Raw genomic sequence first — 23,466 nt, forward strand, 5'->3', positions numbered from 1 at the left:
GAAATCCCAAGGGTTACCGTTTTGCAGATTTTCTGTTAAAGTATATTTTGGCTTTCCCGGAGCTTCTATGAGCTGTAGCAAAACTTCTGCTAAATTAAACAAGGCAGTAGATTAACCTCAGGAATCACTGCCTGCCTCATAAACTGGTGATCTGAGTGTTCCTATGGATTTGTTTTATCATTACTCAGCATTGATGGAAAAGCCTCAATGTCTTTTTGAAGTGCTCACATTATTTTGGAAACTAGAAAAAAAATAAAAAATTTTCCTTATTACCATTGCTGTGTCTCAATATTAATTTAATCCAAGCACCTGTCTCTAAGTATGGATTGTAATCTGCGACATGGTCATTTTGGAGTTCGCTGCTTGCAGGAGGAGTATCTGCTGTACATTGGATTTAAAGGTGATAAGATGATGAATGAGGAATTTGAATTTTGTCTGGATTTCTGACAAGCTCTTCTCCATGGCTTTGCTGAGGTGTTCTCAGATTGCAAGACAATAGCTTGGTCCTGGGCTGCTGTGCTAAAGTAAACAGTGGATGAAAACTGTTGTTTTTTCTTGAATATTTGGACAGAAAGGTTATCAGGTACAGTGATATCCCAGGCACCGTGGTCTCTGTCTTAGTACACAAATGAGGTCATGAGAAAGCCTGTCACAAAGGGTGGAAAGGGTGAAAGGCTATTTTTTATCAGAAAATCCCCATGGAGGCAGCCACGTCTTCTCTAGCACACACAGTTCTAATCAGTGTCTGCAAGGCTGGCGATGTTCAGGGTCCCCCTGAACTATCTTGACAGATGTGAAAGACTCGGGTACGTCTTTTGGGTAGCTGCTCTAATGGCCAACTTGCATTGAAGAGCAGAAAACACTTCCGATATACTCCATCTGGCCTACTTCACTGCCACCCAAACTTGATTGATGGTCGCTCGGGTTCCAGCCAGCCAGAAAGTAAAAGAATGGGGTATTGTCCGGAGTCAGGAAACATTTTTCTTTAACTGCTGAGAGAGGAGGAATTTATTTTTGTTGAGCTGAGTTGCCTGGTAGGCTTTAATTCTTTTTGCATTCTCTCCATCACTCTCATTCTTCTCTTTTTCCTGATAACTTTTGTACTTTCACCTATTTATTCTTCTGATTAAGACAAAATTAAATAAAATAAGCAGTGTGCCTGCTCTTTCTGCAATGTACCCTTCATTTTTTTGAATTATGCTCCTTTCAGGTATTTTTTTTTCACCTAGCTGTATTTAGTTCTTTTTGATAAATGTTCCTTCCCACCTTTTGATCAGTTTTCAGTTCTGTGAGTTACTCAGCTCAGTCCTTGCCACACAGAAAAACAGTTCCAAAAAAGTTTGTCAAAGTTGGCATTGCTTGCACTGCTGTTGTCTTTAATAATTGGGGTGGCACGCAAAGATCACATCCTCCAACATGCAATGTTTGGAAACGTTTCTCACATGAAGGCAAAACCTACTGAATTAATGGCTGTAACCTCTTTTGTGTAATGCGGATCAGGTGTAGCAATTGGGAGTCTAGCAAGGTGTCTCTGCAGTTCCCTGTGTTTAGCAAGGTGTCCGTGCTACCACAGTGGAGGAAAGACTTACTCTGCCTGGTTTTAATAATTCCATATTGTTTGAAGAGCTTTACTTAAGAATTTAGTGAAGTAGAAATAATCAGCCCTACCTCAGCTAGGAGCTGTTGACTCTTAGCTCCATGTTCTGACTAGTAGCTGCTGCTCCCTTTTATCCTAGTCTGCAATTACAATTATCAGAATTTACTTCAAGGTGACTGAACTGCAGTCTTTAATTAGGGTCTTTGGTTTTAACATTAGTTATCTCAGTGGACTTAAGACAGTGTTTAACACTGAATTATCTTGTGTCTTCTTAGGGAGCTTGGTGTCAAAACATGGAACTGGACTTTTGTTAACAATCAGGTGTATCCCTGTCTGTACTTTGGTGCCAGGAACAGAAAACAACATGTGTTTTTTGAGCAGTACAGTGGCAGCTTTGATTTCTACCTGCCGGGAGGACATGTTACCCACAGTGTGCTGCCAGGCTGGCTGTGCTTTAGCAGGGTGACTTGGCTGGTGCTGTTGCAGGGAGCTTTTGCAGGCAACAATTGCTCTCCTGATAGGCAGCTATTAATTGCTCAGACAAACGGGGTGCTGCATCACCAAAAAGAACCACCTGTGGTCCACTCCATTTTGTATGTTGGACAGTCTGCTTTTGCTAGGTGCCTTCCCTCAACTTTGCCTTTGTGCTGCAACAAAATGTCTGTTCCTAAAGAGTAGCTGGAGGGGCCAGGGAAGGGGAGGAAGAAATTACTTGTTAGGACTCTGATTTTCTTTTGCTTGAGAGATGCTGATGTCTCCTGTTTTGGCATCACACTCATGCTACATCTCCCTTTGTAGGTTTTAGAATTCCCCATCTTTAATGTAACTCATTAGTCGTGCAGGCATGCAGCTAGTGTAATAATTAGTATTACAGGAGGCAGAATAATAGGATCTGCTGAAACTAATTAGATATAAAAATGAGGGATTTTCTCATATTAGGAAACAGCTGTGATAAAGAAAAACCTGAAAGGCAAAACTGGGAGATTTTTCTCTTGCTCTAGAGGATGTGGCAGGTTTACTGAAGAATGACTTCTTGCACTGACCAGGGGCCTGCAGTGAAATAAAGTGATCTGAGTTCTCTGGGGGGAGACAATGTCAGTGGATGCCCAGTGGGAACAGCATAGCTGGCTGTTATTATTGTTGCTATCATCATGATTATTTGTATTGCATGAGTGCCCAGAGGCCCCAGCTGAAAAAGGGTGCCATTGTACTAAACACTGCATAAACATTGTGAGAGGCAGTTTTGCCATGAATAATTTATGCCTTATAGAGCTGGGAAATGTGAAAACCAAGAGAAGAAACAGTAGTCTGGAGGGGTGAGACTGGGTACTAAATGATTGGTTGTGTTTCCCTGTGCCTCTTGCTAGTCTGAGGACAAGGCCTGTATTTCAGCATGAAGTAAAACTCACTGGGAACTTTAGGTTCTGAGACTTATCTCTGTGATTTGGCTCTTTGCTGCCATAGGATGAGGAAATACGATTTTTCTCAATGTAAGTGGGAACAACAGTCATGTAAGAAAAAATTAACTCTAGTAGGCTACCAATGCGGCCTATAACTAATAAAGTTTGGATGTCTTTTAATGTTTTTTTCTGCTTCCGTTTCTATATGTTTCTTAGAGGTTTTGCACTGTATTGTCCCTTGAGACTGCTTTTCTACCTTTGAAAAATTATACTGTTTGGATAAATATTTTGAAAGCATTGTTAGATCATAATATAATATTAATCTGATTGACACAACCCTGATTCCAGGGAGTAAGAAATACTTTTAGGAGAGGGACAAAGAGAAATATTTTTTTAAAGAAAAGAATATATTTTAATTTTTAGTTTTTCTGCCACTTTTACAGGTATTTTTGAAAAAGGTAGACCGTAATGTTTTCTCACCTCCTGGTTTGTATTTCAGATTTTTTGGTTTTATTCTGCTGCCCCAAAAGATGAAAAATTAGATGTGATGAATGGTCTTGCTTAACCCTCTTTGTGGCTGCAGGAGTTTCTGTTATGGTTTAAGACAGATCTTTGTGGCTGAAAGTCTAAGTCGCCTTTTGCGTGCCAGTTCTGTTACATGCTTATTGTCTCACTTTCCTGGCTTGCAAGAGCAGTCAGCCTCCTTGGCATTAGTCTGTGCCCTTGAGCCGTGAAAATGCCTGAAGCTGTGGGATTTGCTGTGATAAAAGATATGCCATCAGCAAATGCTTGCACTCATTACTGTTCCCAGCAGTGAAACAGAGAGAAAACCCTGTTCCTTCCTTTCTGTCCTTTCCTTTCCTTTTCTGCTTCTTCCCTTCCTTTCAAGCTTTTTCCCCTTCTTTATCCCTCCATCTCATTTTCTACTTTGCCATTGCTCTATCTTTTCTTCTGTCTGTGCTAACTGCAGAAGTTTCGCAGGAGACTTTTCACTGTAGAGCACTAATCAAAGCCAAGCCTGTGTCCTGTGCCCTGAGGGTAGATCCCATCTGGGGCAGATGCAAAAGGCACAGCTGAGAAAGATGTATGCCTGGTTTCCAAAAACTAAATAAGTAAAATAGGGTGTCTATTCACAATATATCACAAATAAATTTCTGCTAAATAACTATATATTTATTTATATATAATGTAAATCTCAGTTTGACATATAAACTGCTGCAACATGTAATCTTTTTGCTGTATAGGTGTATGCCAAACTCTAGTTGGACTATTAATACGTCTTGTTCTCAGCAGTCTGCTCCAGGCATGTGAACGCAGAGACTGAATTCTCTATTAGTCTGTGCCTGCACCTGTCTCACTGGCGTTAAGGGGGATCTTGTGTACAGCATAGAAGGAGGGCTGAAGAGCCAGCTGGGACTGAGTCCTTCATGCACAGAACATGACAAAGAACAGAAAGTTCATACCATATAGAAGAACAGTACAAATGTACCATAGGCAGATGAGAAGAAGCGAACAGAAGAGCAACGTGAACTACTTATGGATGTCACTTTTCATTTAGCCAGAGCTCTTCAGCACTCTCCAGTTGCAAAGCAGGCTTTGATTGGAAAGTTTACCCATTGCAGTTTTCTGGGTACTTAATCAAAAGACTAACATCTTAGGTACATGTGACCCAGACATAAAGAAAATGAGATGAAACTTTCCTGATCTTTGTCTTTGGCCAATTAGCTCATGTAGCAAAATCAGAATATGTGTGTGTCTATGGTCTTTTGTGTGCCTTTGCCTAGGCAATTTTGAAATTTTCTCCCAATATTTGAAGAAAATCACCAAAATTAAAACTTTCTGATGAAAAATCTTGGTTTCAATTACCTTACCTGTAATTTCTGACTGATTTCAGTAAGGATAGTAAAGGGAGTATTTAAAATGTCTTGCATCTGTAGGTCAGGCTCCAGCAATGCTATCTGACTGTTAATGTTGTTTCAGATAAATTGGATTAATTTTTCCTTGCATTTATTTCTTCTTGCAAGTCCAATGAGAAAGAAAATGAGTAAAACTTTTTCCATGAGCAGCTCTTTGGTCCATTCATTTATCAGGTATGTTAGTGTTTGTTACAGACATACATCTAGCTGTTCCCCATTTGTAACACACATCACAGCATGCCATCCTGTCTTATATGGTTTAGCTCCACCCTTTAGGTTGGAATTCATTGGGTTCATCTTCTGCTCAGCTGGGAGCAATTCCAGGTCTGTTCAAAATGGAAATTTAGCAAAGCGAGAAGCACAACAAAACATGCTGGAGGGGAGTGACTGGAAGAGCAGAGAAATTGGGAAACACAGACAACTGTAAGAGAAAGTCATTAAACAGCACAGAGCTAAAAGATAGGGAATACAATAAATTTTAATATATTAATGAACTAAAAGCCACATCAAGGTCATTGATTCATTGAAGACTTGTCTTCTACTGCTGTTTAGTTAGTGAAGTATTGCTTTCTTTTTTCCAACCAGTAGGACTGTGTTGCTCTGAGAAGAGCTCATTTTGGAGCAAAACTATTGTAAGATAGTTTTTCCTTCTTAAACTATTGAGAATATATATAAATGCTGTGCCGGAAAATAGGAAAAAAAATTAGATTGCTATAAAAGGTTCTCTTTCTCTAGAAGCAGAAGAAATACCATATTAAAGGGTATGTCAGAAATCAAGGGATTTGTTTCTACAACCACAAAAATCATCAGATAGCAGTTTCTGTTCTTAGACAGCAGGGTGAGCCTCTTTAGGGTGAGATTTTTTTCACCCAGGGATAAAATTCTTGGCTTCATCAAAGTCAAGACTGCTTCCTTCCATATGGCTTGACATTTCACCCCCAAAATTCAGAAGTTCCCTGCACCCAGTGGCACCATTGCCCTTCACTATAGCAGCCAGGTGCTTTGGGAAATTTTCCCCAATGAGAGGTAGAGAGCCCTTCAGAAGAGCTGCCTTCCTCTGTATTCAGTGGCACTAAATGCTAGCTCTTGACAGAGCTGCATCCTGAACACCTGTGTTGAAATTCTTCACTCTAACCTTCCATCAGCACAGCTTTTGCTATTTTGAATGATTTGTATTGCTTTTGGGGACGCTGCTTGCCTTTTATGTACAGGAGTTCAGAAGTGCCATGAGTGAATTGTTACCTTCTTCTCAACAAATGAAAATAAATACCTGCAAATCTTGGTTTAGAAAGCTTGGCTTCCATTAAAATCTAATTACCTCCCTTTTGTGCCTTATACATTAAGGGTGGCTTCAAATGGTGTGTGGCTTCTGTTCGACAAAATTGCTTACCTGTGCTGAATGAGAATGAGTCTTCAGAATAAAGATGACTATTTAAAGAGTGCTGCTGCCATTCCAAATTCCATACAGAAAGTTCTGCTTATCAAATTAAATTGTTTACCCTGCAAGATCCTCACTGAAATTTTTGTTACCAGTCATCGCAGAAGTGGGTTCAGTGCTAATCCATGACCACACAGCCTTTAATCCTGCAAATAATTCTCAGGCATTCAACTGTTCGTATTCAGATGATGGATGATTAGGTAATCCAGTATGTATGCACTGGCACAGATTTGTCTTGCAGGACTGTTTGTACAATGTTACATAGGGGTTTTTTTCACCTTATTGCAACTGCTCTGAGTTCCAGGAGGGGAGTGAGATGTCTGTGCAATTCTTGTTGCTGTGTCCTATAAGGACAGCAAGGTATTCTGAATTTGCTCTTTGTGTGTCCTCTGGTCCAGGATCCCAGGCTCTGTCTGAGCAAGAGCACCACTAGGCAGCTTCTTACTGTGAGATGAGAGGGAGGAAAGTGCATGCTTTAACACAGGCACAAAACCTGAGGACTGTTCTGTCATCCTTATTAATATTCTGGAACGTACATAGCTCACTCTTCCAGTATCTGTCTTGCTGCAAGGATGCACAAGGATTGTAAAGGTAAGTATTTCCTTGATGTGAAGGGAGCCAGAGAGGAAGGCATAGATCCTGCTACTGCTTTCCTCAGGGTGGCTATATGCTGAGCCACGCCAGCAATGGAAGGACAGTTTGGCTGGGACACTAACACACACAGTGCACTTGGAGCTGTAGGTAAACAATGGTCTCATCTCTTTCCTCCACTGCACAGCCTACTCACCTCAAGTGTTGAGAGACAGTGAGAGATAGCACCCACTCTCACCTCCCTGCTGACCCTGATCTTGGTAGCACTAGAAGAAATACCTTTGATAAGGCATTAAATGTATTTAAATGAAGTGTTTCACTGTAAGTATCAAATTTACATACCTGTCTACATACCTTTCTAGTTACCTATCATAAAGCTTTATATTGAGATGTCACAGTTTGTGGCATCTAGGGGATCTTTCATTATACATGGCTACAGCTGGTGCTGGGGTATGGGGCTGTTTTGAGCTTTAGGTAGCTAGTATTGTATTTTCAGCCAGTCAGGGCTTTCTAGCATGATGTCAGTGCTGGCACTGCTGGCATGGTGATCTTTTCAGTCAAACCTGATTACTTTTGGAGGGGAAGCATCGACAGACCAGATGATCAGGGTGACATGGATTCCAGTGTGGCTGTTTAAGCTGAGCTAAAAGCTTGTCATAAAAGTTGAAACAGTAGTGCAGGGTTAGTAGAGATGAGGGTAGTGAAAGCCTGAATGACACAGGTGCAAAAACTAGGTCTGAGCAATGAGAAAACATGAACAAAGTACATCTTAAAGCAACTTTATATTTTGTTAGCCATGGACATAGTAGGCTGCCCATAGTCAAAACAGTTGGTGGGTAACTGTGCATGAGAAGATTAGCAGCAACATCTTCATGGGCCGGCATCTGGTATTAATGTCTGTAGTAAGATTTTTAGAAGAGCTTAAGGACTGGGGAATATTTGAGCAGTTTTGGGTTTTTTCTTTTTTTCCTTTTCAGTATTGCCACAACTCAGGGGATGTATGTCATTTCATGGAGCAAATTTACTTTGCATCAGGACAGTTTACCTGTGTGAAAGATTAAGCTGTGGTGGTGTGAGTACCTTTAATGTGAGAGTATTTACATCCCAAGAGTAAGCACAAAGGTTTTACTCTGCTGGGACACAAAGCAGAATCACTTATCTTTGTAGGTAGATGGGTTTGGCAGTTGGGATGATATGCAGATTATCACAAGGTAGAAAACAGGGCAGAATTGAGCTTTTGCTGACAGGAGCAGATAGAAACCCACAGGGGCCAAGAGCAAATTGATTAACAGTGAGTTGTTTGGTACTCAAGTCAAGTGAAGATGGGGACCTGATGCAGTCACACAAGTCCAGACCAAAAACTTTTCCTGGTGGTGACTTCACCTCTACTGTGAACTGCCCATACTCTTCAGTAGAGTCCTATTAGTGGTCTGCCTGCATTCATATGCTTGCTTTGCTTTTGGTAAATTTAGTTGAAGTCTGCAGAGTGTCTTTCTGGTTGTGCTGGGTGTAAATAGATTTTGCAGATTCAAACACTGGTGTGATTAATAAAACACCACTGTTTCTGTCAGAGAAAGCAGTGTTAGGGGGTGAAGAAAGAGTCAGAGAGGGTGCAATCAATACAGAATCGGGGAGGCTCAGTGGTACAGAGCAAAATTAGAGGAACTGTTGGCAAACATGGATTAAAAAGGATATGAGGGGAGACAAAATCTGTAGGGAGAAAAAAGCTTTAGCTGAAAGCAAATTAGATATTAACTTAATGATTGCATTAAAGAATGACATGTAAAATAGTGCCAGATTCTGTGAACAGTTCTGGACTGCAGGCATACATATACAAGCACACACAAACACTGACAAACATACAAAGGCAGGGGTAAAAAAAAATAAAATTGTTCATTTTCTTATTTTCAAACAAAATTACTTTTTGTTTTAAATTATTATCCATTTAAATGTTAAGAAGAGTTTTTAAGGGAAAGATTCTATAGAGCAAATTTTGTGACTAAGCATAAAATAAATATTTTATTTTGCTTTGACTAAGGATTATCAGAAAAAAATTTTGTCATGTTGAAAAAGATGAAGATTTTGTTTTGAAACGCTAACAAACACGAAAAAAAGAAATAATCAGAGAAATGTGATGACTTAAGCCAGCCTTTTGTTGAAGGTACCCGGCCTTATACATAGCTGAAAGATGTCAGTGTAGTTCTTTTAGCTTTAATTTAAGTAAGGTTTTACAAGAGGTGATTATTGCATGCTTATCTGTGTTCTGCAAACTGGTCAGAGAGAAGAGAATCATATTCACAAAGAAGAGTGTACCACCTAAAGGGCCAAGTGATTGTCTTCTCATTCATGGTTATATTTGTTATTTAACCTGAGATGTTTTCTGTTGAAGCTTGGTTTTTGCTTTTTGGTTTTGGTTGTTATTTTGTTGTTGTTGTTTTAATTTTTTTGTTTTGATTTTTGGTTGGTTTTTTTTTCTTTTATCTTGTTTTGGTTTCTTTGGTGGGGAGGAAGTATTTTTTTGAGAAGGAAGAAACAAAGGCAGGATTCAAAGGAGAAAAGTGACATCTGTTTCAAGGCAAACATGAGTCTACTTGCTTGCGTTTTGGTTCCAGGAAAGATGCTTCACAGAAACTCAGTTTCATTCTTTCTATAGTACCTGTTGTGCTGTGTTTTTTGTAGTATCTGTGATGATTTGATTTATTCACATTCCCTGTGAGATCTGTTATTTTGCCCATTGCAAGGTGACATGTGATACATATTCATGTCCTAGGTCCCTCTGTGAATTTCCTTTGCCTGTAGAATACCACACTCCCCTTTAGCACACTGAAAGCTCATATTATATGGTATGGTATTATACAACCATAAATGGTAATTTTAATATAAACTTTAAATTGCACCTTCACATCGTTACCTTATTTACCCCAAATTAATCGGAGAAACAGATGCTCCCTAGTCCCTTCACCATCCTGTCAGTACCAGCTGCCTGGACAGATCATGCTCTAGTGACTCCAGGCTCCTCAAGTGTACGTAGGTGTTAGTCCCAAAGGGGAAGGGGTTGGCAGTGGAGAAACTGAAGAAATAAGTGAGCTTTCTCACCACACTCTAGACTTTCTCTTATATTTAGAGAAAGCCAAAGACAGACAATGAAACAGAAAGGAAGCAAGGAAGAAGGGTATGTGTGTGAATAGTGTGTGCAAAGCTTTCTTCCAGCTCTCCACTGAGCCATGACCTGGTTTCTCCAGGAGCTGCCTGCTGTTTTCTTATTTTCAAAGCAAGTTCCTGAGACAATGCTTTGCATGCCAAACAGGGTCAGCTGCTCAGATAGGAAGGGTTCTGAACGGCACATGCACCCCCCTTTCCATCTTCTCTAGTGCCTCAGCTGTTCCTTTTTTAATTTCTTTTCCTTCTGTTTTCCCTTTCCTTGTTCAGAATGAGGAATTAGAATTAGTTCTTACATACACAGAGAAAACAAGCAGAAGTTTCGGGGTATTGAATGGAATTTGTTGCAGTGACTGTTAGACTAATTCTTTATGGTTATTATTATCTTGACAGAATCCAAGAAGAAGAAAAAGGAAGGCAAGAAACAAGAGAAGATGCTGGATTAATGGAGCCAACGGGCAATGTGAGAAAGGGACATCAGCAAACATGATCAGTTAACAGTTTCATTTATACTTAGGCATTTTATCCTAAAATTATTTATAGCTTAATGGTATCATAGAAGGAAATAAGCAAACGCAGAAAAAAAAATCTTTTTTTTATTACTTTAGTATTTTTAATGTATAACCCTAACAACAACTTTTTAGAGGCCTGTAATAAAGGACTCCAATCTCATTTAGAAAACTATGTCTATTGTGTATCGAACAATGTAGCGGTTTTAAAAATATTCTCAAGTCTTGCCATAGGTCTCAGTCTGGTAGTTACTCCATGCAAGCAGAACTTGAACCCATGTGGAGCTCTGCTGAAGCCAGTGGTGCCCTGTGTGATCATAGGAGTCTGGCTGGATGCAATTATATTTAAGATTGGGACCTCATACCTGAAGAAACACAAACTTGTTTCTTAAGTACTTATTGCGTCTTGAGAACTGTATGAAATTATGTGTTTAAGGAAAGGATGGGGGCATTTTTTTTAGCATTTACAGGCATAGAATTTTTTTTGGATGTGTGGTGACTGTTCATTCCAAAATGCCACTATCTCCAGGTAAAAACCAGTAGCACTCCTATCCTTGGTCACATTTTGGATGTTAGCAGCAAAATTTTGAAATAATTCAACAGTTGGACATGGAAGAGTCCTAATTTTTCACTACTTTCTAGCAATGATTTTTCCAAGTAGAATGTTAGCGAAACTTCCATTTTTCAGCATATCATTGCTGGCAGATAGTAGTGTCCTCTGGTTTACCTATAAAAGCTGAAAAATGCTTTCTTTTATTTGATTATTTTTCCAGAAAGGAGAATACCATTTTGACAAAAATCTAGTTGAAATTGTTGTGATCCTTCCTGACCCAATTCCCTTCTTGTATCAGTGGGAATCTTCCTATTGATTTTAAATATAGCTGGTTGAAAAATACTATGTCTGATGGGAAGTAACAGAAGAAATCTATTTGGAAACTGCCTGAGAAGTTGTTGTTCCTATTTTTAACAAAAAAAAAAAATAAAAAGGACAACTTGTGGGACTTAAAACCAATAGGAATGGAATTAATTTTTGTTTCTCTTAGTAAAGTAGAAGGGAAATATAAAAGCAGTACCTTTTCTTTACTCCATTTTTATATAAGAAAAGAAAGACCTTGGAAAATTTCACTAAATGTAAAACAAGTTCTATGATTTTAGGGTTTTTTTAATTATCTGCAGGGGGAAAAAAAATAGCTGGTTTTCAGTTTGTTCAATTTTGCCTATTTTAAATGATAGTAACAAAAAGTCACAAAGTAGAAAACTGATCTAATTAAGGGCTGGTCTGTTCCCAGCTAAACAGTTGTTTAATAAACTAAACAATCAGTGGACCAGACTTTTTAGAGGAAATATGTTTTCAGTGCCCAAATTAATTTCAAAATCATTGCTTGACTGATGGTCAAGATGAATAGACTCCTTGAAATCCTGCAGGTACCCACTGACTTCAGTGAAGCTGCAGCAGCATGTGTTCATCTGAGTAAATCACATTGCTCTCTTGGGATTAGCTTGTAGAAAGTCTTTTTTCCAGACTAACATCAATCCCCTTTTCTATGCAAAAAAATGCATAACAATTGCAGAGTTTGCCCTCTTTTTTCTTACATGTAGGGTATGGCTGACCTGAACTCACAGTGTGGCAAGTCCATCCATAGACGTTCCTAAACCCTTCTGAAGCCAGCTAGCCAAGCCTGCACATAGCTCAAGGTAGACTAGCCACCTGATTATTTCCCAGACTTCTTGGGTGTGTTTTGCAGTCTCTGTTGATGTCCTTGTTATTTTGACTATGCTGTTAGACATACCTGAGCCAGTGGTATAGCTAAATATATCCCCAACATGTGGTGGATGTGCAATGACCAAATCCAAAATCATAAAGGCTCATATTTCGGTGGTTCTGGGTGCTATTTGCTTTGCTCATGGTCTAATCAGGTCTACCTGTGCTTGTGCCTCAAACTAATGAATTGGTAGGTCTGATTGAAAGCAAAGGGAGAAAGAAGCTTTTTCACTCACCAAAGGTTCGTCTGTCTAAATGCTGCATCAGTTCACTTAAAGTGCTTCAGCTTTGAGTGCAAACACTGTTGCACCATTGTCTTACACTGGTTAATCTAGTCCATGTTTCACAGGGAGCTGGCAGGAGTTGGGAATGATGCTGAGACCAACAGTTTGACTACCGTTTATCAAACCTTAGATATAACTTCTGATTTCCACCTCTGTGAGTAAGAAAAAAATAATTTCCTCTGAGTTTCCTCCAACACCTTATGGCCCTTATGATTAACTGCCCACCTGTCTTGTTAAAGGAACATTCCTACTAGTTTTTGAAGGAGGCCACTCATGTTTCTGTGGTGGTATGGGGCCTCCATAGAGAGAGTTTACAGAAAACAAAGAAACAAATAAAAAATTACTATGTTAGGACCAGAAGAAAGTGCAGCAGTCCTGTTAGCAAAGAATGTGAAATACGAGGATTCCTCTGTACTACTCAGCCAGATATGTTTGGATGTGTATTAGCATCTTATTGTTGACAGTTATTGGAGTTTTATCCGTCATAAACAGTGAAGAAGATTTCTAAAAAAACTAGCAGAAAACATTTTGTGGAAACTATGGTGATGGAGATGACAAAAGTAACACATGGCAGAACAGAGGAAGATTGAATAAAATACACTAGACAGGTCAGCTCTGAAAGGAGGTGCCTGGTGCCTAACGGGAGCAGTTGCTTCACTAGTGGCATCGTCAAGAAAGCAGGAGGCAAGAATATGAACAAAACCTCTTCCCATCCTATCTTGCTCAGTTTCCACTTGAGTCATTCTAAAGTTTCTCCTTATTTGCTTTCTAATCTTCTACCCTCCCTCCCCTGGGAGGGCAAGCTTGTCTGACAGTGCTGTGGGGGTGGCTACTTCAGATGCAATATGTTTTACCCTCTTGGTGCTATCCTGTTAAAATGGAAAATGACTTAGCATAGACATATTGCTTAGCTAGTTTAACCAACTGAAGCTTGTTTCATGAATGTCCCTCTCGAGAAGTGGTTTCCATCTTCATTTGCTACAGGTATAGTATGGTATGGGGAGATGATGGAAATCCCCCAAATTAAAGTTTTTTTCTGAGCACTCAAATCTCTTAGAGAAAAAGAGAGATGAGTTATTGAACATCAGCTAAGGATGAATCTTAATCCAGACTCTGGATTCTAGCAAGCTTAAATTAGGGGAATTTAGGTATAGCTCAGTTCCCTTCCTCTGAGTAGACTGAACCAAGCTTCTAAGCAATTAGGTCTGTCTGTATCTTGATTTAAAACAATATTTGGTGATTGGAGTATTTTCTGACTTTGACATATCTGCTGACAGAAGTGCCCATATTGAAAGGGAACCATTGCTTGTCAGCCTGGCATATTTAACAGACTACTGAATGCAGCAGAACAGAACTATGGGACAAGGTTCCAGGAAGTGAGAACATTTGTTGTACATTTAGGTAGACACTAAGTTATAAGAACTTAGTTATAAGAACTAAGTTATAAGAACTTAGAACTGATTCTCATCTTCTAATTCCATAATGATGTTTTGGACTGAAGAAATGAAAGAATAATAATGATAATACATATCAACAGACAGTGTTGGAGATTGTGAATAAGAGAATGGTATGAAGTCAGGAGCATTTTACAGGCTTTTTTGCATGCTCCTTGACTAGGGAAGGCAGGATTAGTGGCTGGCACATTGGTTATTACGCTTTGCTTGATTTGTGCCTTAATGAAAACTAATCAAATGTAGAATGTTACAGAGAAGTCAAGACCCACTCCAGCCTCAAAAGAACATGTCCAGTCAGAGGTAAGGTCAAACAGAGACAATAGTGTGTCTTTTCCGGTTTAGCAGTACAAGCTATGATGATAGGAGAAAACATAACTCATTTCTTTGGTGTATATCCTTCACCACTTGATATGTGGCAATGAACAATTCAAGTAAAACAACAGTGCATTAGGACAAACTAAGGCAAAGTGAATACTTATGGAGACTGTTTATGGAAACAGGCTATCAACCCCCATAAACTAGCCATGCTGCCAGCAGGGAGTGTCTGAAGATAAACATTGTGTAGCTTTCCCATTTGTTTAATGAAATCCCTTAATGTAATAATAAACTTTATCTGACTTTCCTTAGTCTAATGTCAATGATGAGGGTGGGGCAAAAAACAGCCTGACTTTGCCTCAGCGTAGGAAGTGCAACAGATTAACAATGTAAACCTGACACTTCTCTAAAGCAAAATACTGGTGAGGTGTACACCATTTTGACAGAATACTGTAGTCTTTCACATCTCCTAAATTCTTACAGGAAGGGGAAGCAGTATGTCAACGGTGATAGGTATCTCATATTCAGTCTTTTAAAACTCTCTAGGACAGCATCTTCTGTGAACTTCTGATTGCGTTTTTTCCTCTGTGGGAGCAGATTATACCTGTTGTCTGTCTTCCTCCACTCATCCATACTTCCATAGTATTTGTAGGTTTTCTGTCAATTCTGCTAAGGCACTCTACCTTTCAGCCAAACTTCTGTGAATATCATTGATCCTTGAAGCTGTATTCTTCATTTCTCACTGAATTGTTGCAAAACAGCCCAGCAAGCCCCTACTGTCAGGTACCTCTCATTGTGTTCTTTTAAGATTAAAAGACACAGTAGCAACATGTTAATCAGAAGATGACAATGAGCATGGAAGTATGAGAATGAGCAAAGAATCCCTGGATTCTTTGGGAGGGTGATTTGCTTGTAAAATCTTTGTCATAGCTCAGCCTGGGCAAGGCCTCCTGGTGGAAAGAAATGCATCACATGTGATCAAAAAGTAGACATAGTGGTGAAAGAGCGTCTGACCTCACACAGAAAAAAACTTTAGGTAGATAAACAGTGGCAAGAAGCTGCATTGTTTCCCACTGTTCCCTCTTTTACCATCAAATTAAATGGAGAAGACATGTCACATGGAGCTTTGGGAATAGTGGAAGACTTGCCTGAGCAAACAGAGCATGGAGAGAGCCTCTTCCACCCCACTTGTGTTTGCGTTTGTAGAAGGTCTAGGTTGCCTTGCTCAGCAGAGAACTGTGTGTACTTTTGGACCAAAACTAAATGATGCTGAAGTCTAACAATTTTCTTAATGTTCCCCTTCAGAAATTGCGGTCTGCCTCCCGCCTCATCATTCTGACCTGATCAAAAATGAGATATTTCAAGGGAAATGTGGGAATTCAACTATATTCAACTGTCATTATCTCTTTGGTGGGGCTTTGCAATCCTTTTCCCCATTCTGCAGTTTGCCACTTAAATGTGGAGTCTCTTGGGGTCCCAGATGGCTAAAAACTCAGTAGATACTTCCTAGCCCTAGCTTTTAAATTGCTTGGCTTTTGAGTGATTTGCCTATGAAAAAACGGTACCTACAATTCTTATACCTTGCTTTAAAAAAAACACACAACAACAAACAAAATCCCAAAAAAAACCTGGTAGCATGTACCCAATGAATGAATTTACTGGTGAGATAAAACAGAGGCTCCCAAATATTCCCATTTCAGAAGGTCTTTAAAGCTAAAGACTGTATAAAAGCTTTAGCCATGAATTCTGTGATGTAAAGCTTGAAAAACAAATAGAATGTACAGTAGAATGTACATGGCTGTCTTACCCGTAGCTGATTTCTTTCAGTTAATTACAGTGTTTGAGTTGCTTCACCCTGATCTACCTGGCAAGAAGACATTATTTAACTTTTCTCATTAGGTGATTCATTGTACTTCCCATATTGTAATTATGTAGTTCATCTAGATTTTTGTACCTGAAGGAAATAACTCTGATAATCTAGAGTGTGCTGTGGTTTCTGGGAAGACCTGAAGCAGATTCAGGTTAATAGTGCTGCAGCTTTGAGCTAGAAACCACCTAATGAGGATATCATCATCAGGCACAGCAGGTCTTCGAATATATATATATATTTATATGTGAGGAAGCAAAACTATTATTCATCACATATAAATACATATATATTTATATGTGAGGAAGCAAAACTATTAAAAAAGTGCATCCATAACTCAAAATGTATCTCACAAATAGTGCTACCATGTTTTCAAGCTAAAGTAGAAGTGAAAGAGCTTTTTGTCCTGTGTTGGTATTTACACAAGGATACAAAAGTAGTATGTAGGATGAAGAGACAGGTTTCTTCCCACTCACTAGCATATCAATTTAAGGATAGCTGTGTCTGAGGAAAATGCAAAACACATGCCAATGAAACGGCCAATAGGGCAGTATCACAGTGATGTTCTCTTCTGTCACACCAAGTGCGTGGAAGGGCTTTGTTCAAAGCTTCAAAGTGGACAGACTGCTTCAGTTAGGTGTGAACATAGAAACCCAGGCAGAAGAAGGCTTTTTCTCTGCCAACAAAAAGTGAGGAAAATGGGAAAAAAAAAAGATGGAAAGAAGAAAATAAAACTGAAATCATCTTAATACCTGTAGTTTGGATGTTAAACACAAAGAAGGAATGAAAGTCAAAATAACAAATTAAAGCCTGAATATTGTGTTCAATGGATTTCTAATTCTGTATATATCTATTAAACCAGTGCTATCTGATGTCTTCTCATGGGTTACTCTCTTTTTCCTGTTCCTTTTTTTTTCAGTTTGTATATTGATTTTTTAAGCTAGCAGTGTGTTACCTTTTCATTTTTTTTAAACTTGTATGAAAGCCATATATCCATATTGTAGAATGAAAACATTAATCCTGTAACATCCCTTAATGTTTCCCTTAGCTCTGTGGGATTGTGGGAGGCTCTAGCGACTGTATATGTTTACCAATTGTATCAACATAATTTACTTGCTCTTAGTGGCGATAAAGAATTAAATAAACTAATACACAGAAGTGTCGCGTTCTCATTTGGGTGTGGAAACTGTAGGGGACATCAGAAGATTCTGAAATCAATTCCAAGTATTCTTATTGGTCTTTCTATATTGTACTAATTTCCCACCCTCTATAGGTTTTGCTTGTTGTAGAAACACCTGTATTTGTAAACTCACAAAAGTTTTAGTCTGTAGAAAGAAATCTGCCAGAAAATTATTGTAGCAAAAAACAGCTGTTTGTTTTGTGTATACTGAAGTCTGCCCCAAATTCCTGACACCCATTCTGTCAAGCAGCTTGTTTCAGTATACAGTTATTTCAACCTATGTAATATTGACACAAATACAGACAAGAAGTTGGGTTTGTTTTATTGTGATTTTTTTTCTTTTTAAATTACCCTATCGGGTGAGCTGTGGAAAAACCTTATTCCCAGCCCTGTGATGTTCAGCAGTTTAACAGTGACTTTAATGGGTGTGTGTGTTCATTGAGAGATGATTAAGCCTCAAAAATAGAACAAAGAAGTTAAATTACATTAATAGACTAAATAGAATTAGACAGAAATTCAGGTAATGCTCATTATGTGTTAATTTCTTTTCCTTTCTTTTTGTTCTTCAATTAACCTTTTTTTCTAAATCTACTTTCTGTTCCAAATACTTTTCCTGTTTTGTTTCTGTGTTCACCTGTTAGTTAAAATGTTAGAATAATTAATTTCTGTGTACAAGCCATTCTGTCATTCACTGCCAAAAGAGGGAGATGCTTCACTGTTTAGAAGTCCAGGAGATTTATACAGGTTTCTGAAACTGTTTGGAAGAAAGTGAAGTATTGTAAGGTATGAAAACGGACAGTGCATTCTTCAAAACACTAATGGACTCCGCAACTGAAATCCTATCCTTGGAAACTATAGCCAAGCACTCATAACTATTGAATTACAAAAGAAAAATTTAAATTTCTTTTTAATATGCTACCTAGCAGTTAAGTTACATTTTCAGATTACTGAGTAATCGTAGAATCATAGAATGGTTAGGGTTAGAAAGGACCTTAAGATCATCTAGTTCCAACCCCCCTGCAATGAGCAGGGACACCTCACGCTAAACTGTGTCACCCAAGGCTCTGTCCAACCTGGCCTTGAGCACTGCCATGGGAGATAACTGGTCATCCCTGGCAATGTTCAAGGCCAGGCTGGAAAAAGCCTTGGGTGACACAGTTTAGTGTGAGGTGTCCCTGCCCATGGCAGGGGGGTTGGAACTAGATGATCTTAAGGTCCTTTCCAACCCTAACCATTCTATGATTCTATACTATTAGGTCAGCTCTTTCCTGTTGGGTTGCCTTCATGGAACAGTTTGTTAGAAGGCCATCTCTGTGTTTGCATAGCCTCTTTTTGTTATATATGGAGTATATGAATGAAGAGGATTTCATGCAGAAGAGGCCCAAATTCTGCTACCACTCTGTGCTCCAAATTTCTGGGATTGGTGGTTCATTAAGTGAATCTGGATGGAAGGAGGTCGACCAGTGGTGAATGGGACAAGATGTCCATGCAAAAATAACCAGTAGCAGTGTGAAGGCCACTTTGAGAACTGTAAGCTCAATCTATGCTTTTCTACAGCTGATGTTAAAAACCTGTTTGTAGTTCATCACCCCCCTGGGATGCACAGGGTAGAATTATAAGTAATACTCAAATACATGATAGTCACACATGCACACACACAGACACGTTCACTTCATCCCTTACCTTGTAAATGACAGAGCAACATGTGATTTTCACTGAGAATAGAGAATTTGCCCAATGAACTGTCCATGTTCAAGATTAAGCATTCCCACAAAATAATAATACAATTCTTTGTCCATTGTCATCTTATGTGGTGATATGGGAAGCCACGTACACAGAGATCCCCTCTTGATTCATCTTACTTGGTCTGTACTGATCAACTAGAGAAACCCAATGAAAGAAGAAAACCTGTAATCTTATAGTGAAACATAAGTCTGCTGTAAACTCTTCACTGTTTACTGAAAGCATTTCTTAAGAAAGACCATTATACTTGACTTGTGGTCAAATTAGATTTAAAATTAAAAAGACATTCCTATGCACACACATACAAACACATGTGCACACACACAGAGTGTCTTTTACAGAAAAATACCTCCTTTCCTTCATTACACTGAGTTACAGAAAGCTCATTTGCTACACAGCCACTGTTGAAAATATTTTCTTCATTGGCAAAGAACATTTTTTTTATTTGTATTTATTCAGTCTCTGCTTTCTTAGTTACATTCTAATGCTTTTAATTTGCTGCTTTGCTCCATTTCTGTCCCAGGAACAAAAGACAAGAGCTTGGATCTGGAAAGGTCAGTAACTATTTTTAGTCCTGTTCAGTAGACGAAAACTAAAGATCAGAAGACAGAAAGAATCCTTCTTAAAAAAATTAATTAATAAAAAGTATATATAATGCTTAATGTTTTCACTTGATTGATAGCTATTTAGCAGTTGTTAGGTGTTTGTTACTGGAGGTTCTGAAGGCAAAGTAAAGAAAAATGTAGTATGTTGGGGATGGAGGAAAGCAAAAGAGCTTTCTGTAACACTGATAATTAACTTGCATACTATTGCATTTTGAAATACAAGCTGTTATTTTCTTCTGGTTTTTTACCCTAGTACGCATCTTCAGAAACCTATTGTTTATAACAAAACAGTTCTGCACCCAAGTAATTTTTTTTCTGTCTGAGATACCTCAGCTTTTTTATTTTTATTAATTATTTTATACATTAATTCTTGTATTTCTGCTGTTCATTACATAGAGCTACAGATGCTCATGGGATCTAGATACTCAACCTTGGTCAATTGCAGCTGGTGTCACTGCAGGATGTGCAGGGTTCCTCAGTCTGACAAGGTGGCTTCCTGGGGATGTGCTTGATGCAAGTGGAATCTCCAGCTGCAAGAATGGACCAACTTCCACTTTCTCCTCAAAGCATTTGTTGTGGAGGTAGTGATAAGAAACGTAACACAGGGCAGTACTATCCCTGTTGGCCTTTCTCCTTCTCTTTTTCTTTCTTCCTTATTGTCTTTCTTTATTCCTTTCTTCTACTCTCTATTTGGGCTTAGGCTACATCCCGTTGAACCAAAACTTGGGGAGTAAGTGATTGCTTAGGAAGAGATGTGTCCGTGATGTCTGCAATTGGATAGAGTCCCTGTTGTACAGACTCTCCAAACTTCAGTGGGGCTGGCAGTTTTGGGAATGAAATGTTGAAGATGAGAGGTGATTTTGGAAAGTGATAATAGTATCCCTGGTGTAAAGATCAATGCAACAAGAAAACAGGTATGCGTGTCACAGAAAAATACAAAAAAGGGCCCAGTCTGAGGTGCTGAAGAGTCCCTCCCAAAAACAGGATTACCTGGGAAGTAGATGGAACTGGCTGCAGAGAAAGCCAGAGATTTCTCCTTTGTCTTCTGAGAAGATACACTAAAAAGGATTTATGTTCAATTCAGGACCTGTTTTTGAATATATTCTGAATATGAAGTGGCCTGTTTTCAGCCTGGAAAAATGCCTTGAGACTCATCATATAATGTATAAACATCCTAAAATTTATAATATCTCAGTCCTGTAATGATTTGCGTGAGTGCTGTGCTTTATGTGGTGCAGACAGTCCTACTGATTTAACAGGACAATTCCCAGTGCAAAAACCATGTGTGGCAGGACCTGGTCTCCATTTACTCTTAGCTGGGAGTGAAGTACAGCATCTGTTCTATTTGCTGTTGTCCTCCTTTGATGACAGGAGTCCATCAAGCTGCCTGCACAACTGAGTGTTGCAAAGACAAAACAGAAGTCCCCTGTGATAAAGGCTGTTTTGTAAGCAGTTGAACTTGAACTGGGCCTGTGTATCATCACTGCTACTTGCTGTCTTATCTGGAAAGCTCTCTAAATAAGCCACTGTTCTACCAGTATGGGAAGAAAAAGACCAGTGAATTTTTCAGTGCAGTGTGTACCCGAAAGAGTAAGTGCTCTGCAACCTTAATGTAAGGTCACGGTAAAGTGTACAATAAAAGAAGAACAACAAGCTTTTAGAGGAAGAAAAACAATGGAAAAGGCCTTAACCTTCCTACTTCACCAGTCCCTTGAGTAGATGGATTTCATCAAGGGAGATGAAAACTACTCTAATGTTAAACCCAGAAATATGCTTCTTTATTTGCTGTTGTTATTAGTAGCAACGACAACAACAATTTAACAGCCATTATTGTGCCTTGTGCTGTAGTTTAGTAATACACTCTCAGTTAACACCTTTGATTCAAAAACTTTCATGCAGTTTGCCAATGATAAGTACCCACCATCCCTGTGGGTGAGGTGGAAGGTTAATCTCAGAGGCTGTCCATAGGCTCCTGCTGTAATCAATGGAGCATGACAAGTCTATTCAGAAGGTGATTCAGAATAGAAGGCTAATTTAGCAGATCTGTAAGATGTTGTGAAGGGCCTCTCTTCTTGCTAGCTGTGTAGGGAGCTTAGGGAAATTAAGTGTATTAGGCTGACCTGAGTTTCACCTGGTTGTCTGCCCTCCGGTTAAGATAGCAAACTGCAACACTGGAGGCCAGAACTTCAAAGGTATTTAGGAATTTGAAATGTAAGGGGTCTTAATATCTTTGATGACAATGCCCCAAAAAAGTAAAAGGTAAATGGCCTAAGGCCATGGCTTATGGCAATGAGGGATCTGATCTGAAGTCCCAGTGCAAATCTTTCTTGTCAAAGAGGAGGGAGGACTGCGCACATAGCACAGCCCAAGTGGGAGAGAGGTGAAAGAGGAGAGCTCATAGCTTCCTTCTTGGCCCTGACATGGGTATTGAAGCAGAGGGGAGAGAAAGTCCCTGCTTTTGTTCCCTTGTTTGCCTTAGCTGAGGGAGGGAGACCGGGAGAGGGGCTGTGCCCCCCACCAGGCTCCAGGGCCTTTGTGCCACACAGCAGGTGTGAGGGGAAGCTCCTCTCCCCGGATGAATGTGCATGTGGATGTGGATGCCCCCACTTCTTTCATGGCCATGCTGGGAACCAGAGCAAAGCCGCATTTCTCAACAGCAGGCCAGTAATTCCTGGAAACAAGGGAGCGCAGGAAGGGGCCGTGCAGAGAGAATGGGGAGGGTTTGGGAATAGCTCTGCAGGACCACTCCTTATCTAGCACTGCCTGTTGACAGATTTAGGGCTTCATTCACAGGACATTCAGCATCTCCTGAGAGACCTAAAACTGGTATCTGAGCTACTTCTTTCTGTGAAAAGCTGATCAGGCCAAAAAGTCTCTCTAAATTCTTCAGCTGACGGGGCCTACATAAACTTAAAAAAAATTATCACAGTACCACAGTACCCCTCTTATTCACATCCCAGTTCTTTGCTTGCTCTCTGGCACAGGCAAGCTCTAGTCAGCCCAGCGCTCTCCCCCCTCCATCCATATCAGTGGCTGCAATGACAAGAGCTCTAAGCCAAATGCCTGGCATGCAGGAGCCTCTGCCAGGACAAAACCACATATTTAGATCTGTGCTTTTAGTGCCAGGTGGGAGGTGTGACCGTCAAAGGAAGAAGGCCTGAGGCTGTGGCTGGCAGGCTGTGCTGTTGATCCAGGGGGCCAGCCACCTTCCAAAAAACAATTAAGCACATGAGTTAGAGCTGATGGGCTGGCATTCTGAATTTGCCACATGCTTCCTGACATGGTGCTGGCTTTGCCTTAAAGCCAAATCATGTCATCTTTGAAAAGAAAGGCTAAACTGGCGTTCAAATCTAAGTTTTTGAGTATGCTTTTAGAAATCTAAGCAAATAAAAAGGAACAATTGTGTTTTCTGTAGCAGATACAGTAGGCTAGGCTGTGAAAATTACTGCCTCCAGGGACTGAACTTCCAGCCATCAGAGTTAAAGCATAGCTAAAGCATGGACTTAATTAAGGGGCACATCCTTCAGGTGTGCTGAAGCACCCAGGACTATTTCCAGATAGCCTTAGCTCTCTCTGTGTCCCCAAGAACAGTATCACTTGCTGGCTGGGCTCCTCTGGAGGTATAGAGCAAACCAACAGGTAATAT

General features: G+C 39.6%; 1 protein-coding gene across 1 annotated transcript in view; it reads left to right on the plus strand.

Annotated features, from left to right (window-relative positions):
• Positions 1-17,450, plus strand: part of PTN (pleiotrophin) — a 78,559-nt gene extending 61,109 nt beyond the window's left edge. Inside the window, exon 5 of the mRNA XM_005151735.3 lies at positions 10,495-17,450. Coding sequence (XP_005151792.1) covers positions 10,495-10,547 — 53 coding nt within the window. The 3' untranslated portion in view covers positions 10,548-17,450. The remainder of the gene's footprint in view (positions 1-10,494) is intronic.
• The last annotated feature ends 6,016 nt before the right edge of the window (positions 17,451-23,466 follow it).

The sequence above is a fragment of the Melopsittacus undulatus genome, chromosome 5 (assembly GCF_012275295.1).
Source record: "Melopsittacus undulatus isolate bMelUnd1 chromosome 5, bMelUnd1.mat.Z, whole genome shotgun sequence".
In the NCBI taxonomy this organism is placed as follows: Eukaryota; Metazoa; Chordata; class Aves; order Psittaciformes; family Psittaculidae; genus Melopsittacus; species Melopsittacus undulatus.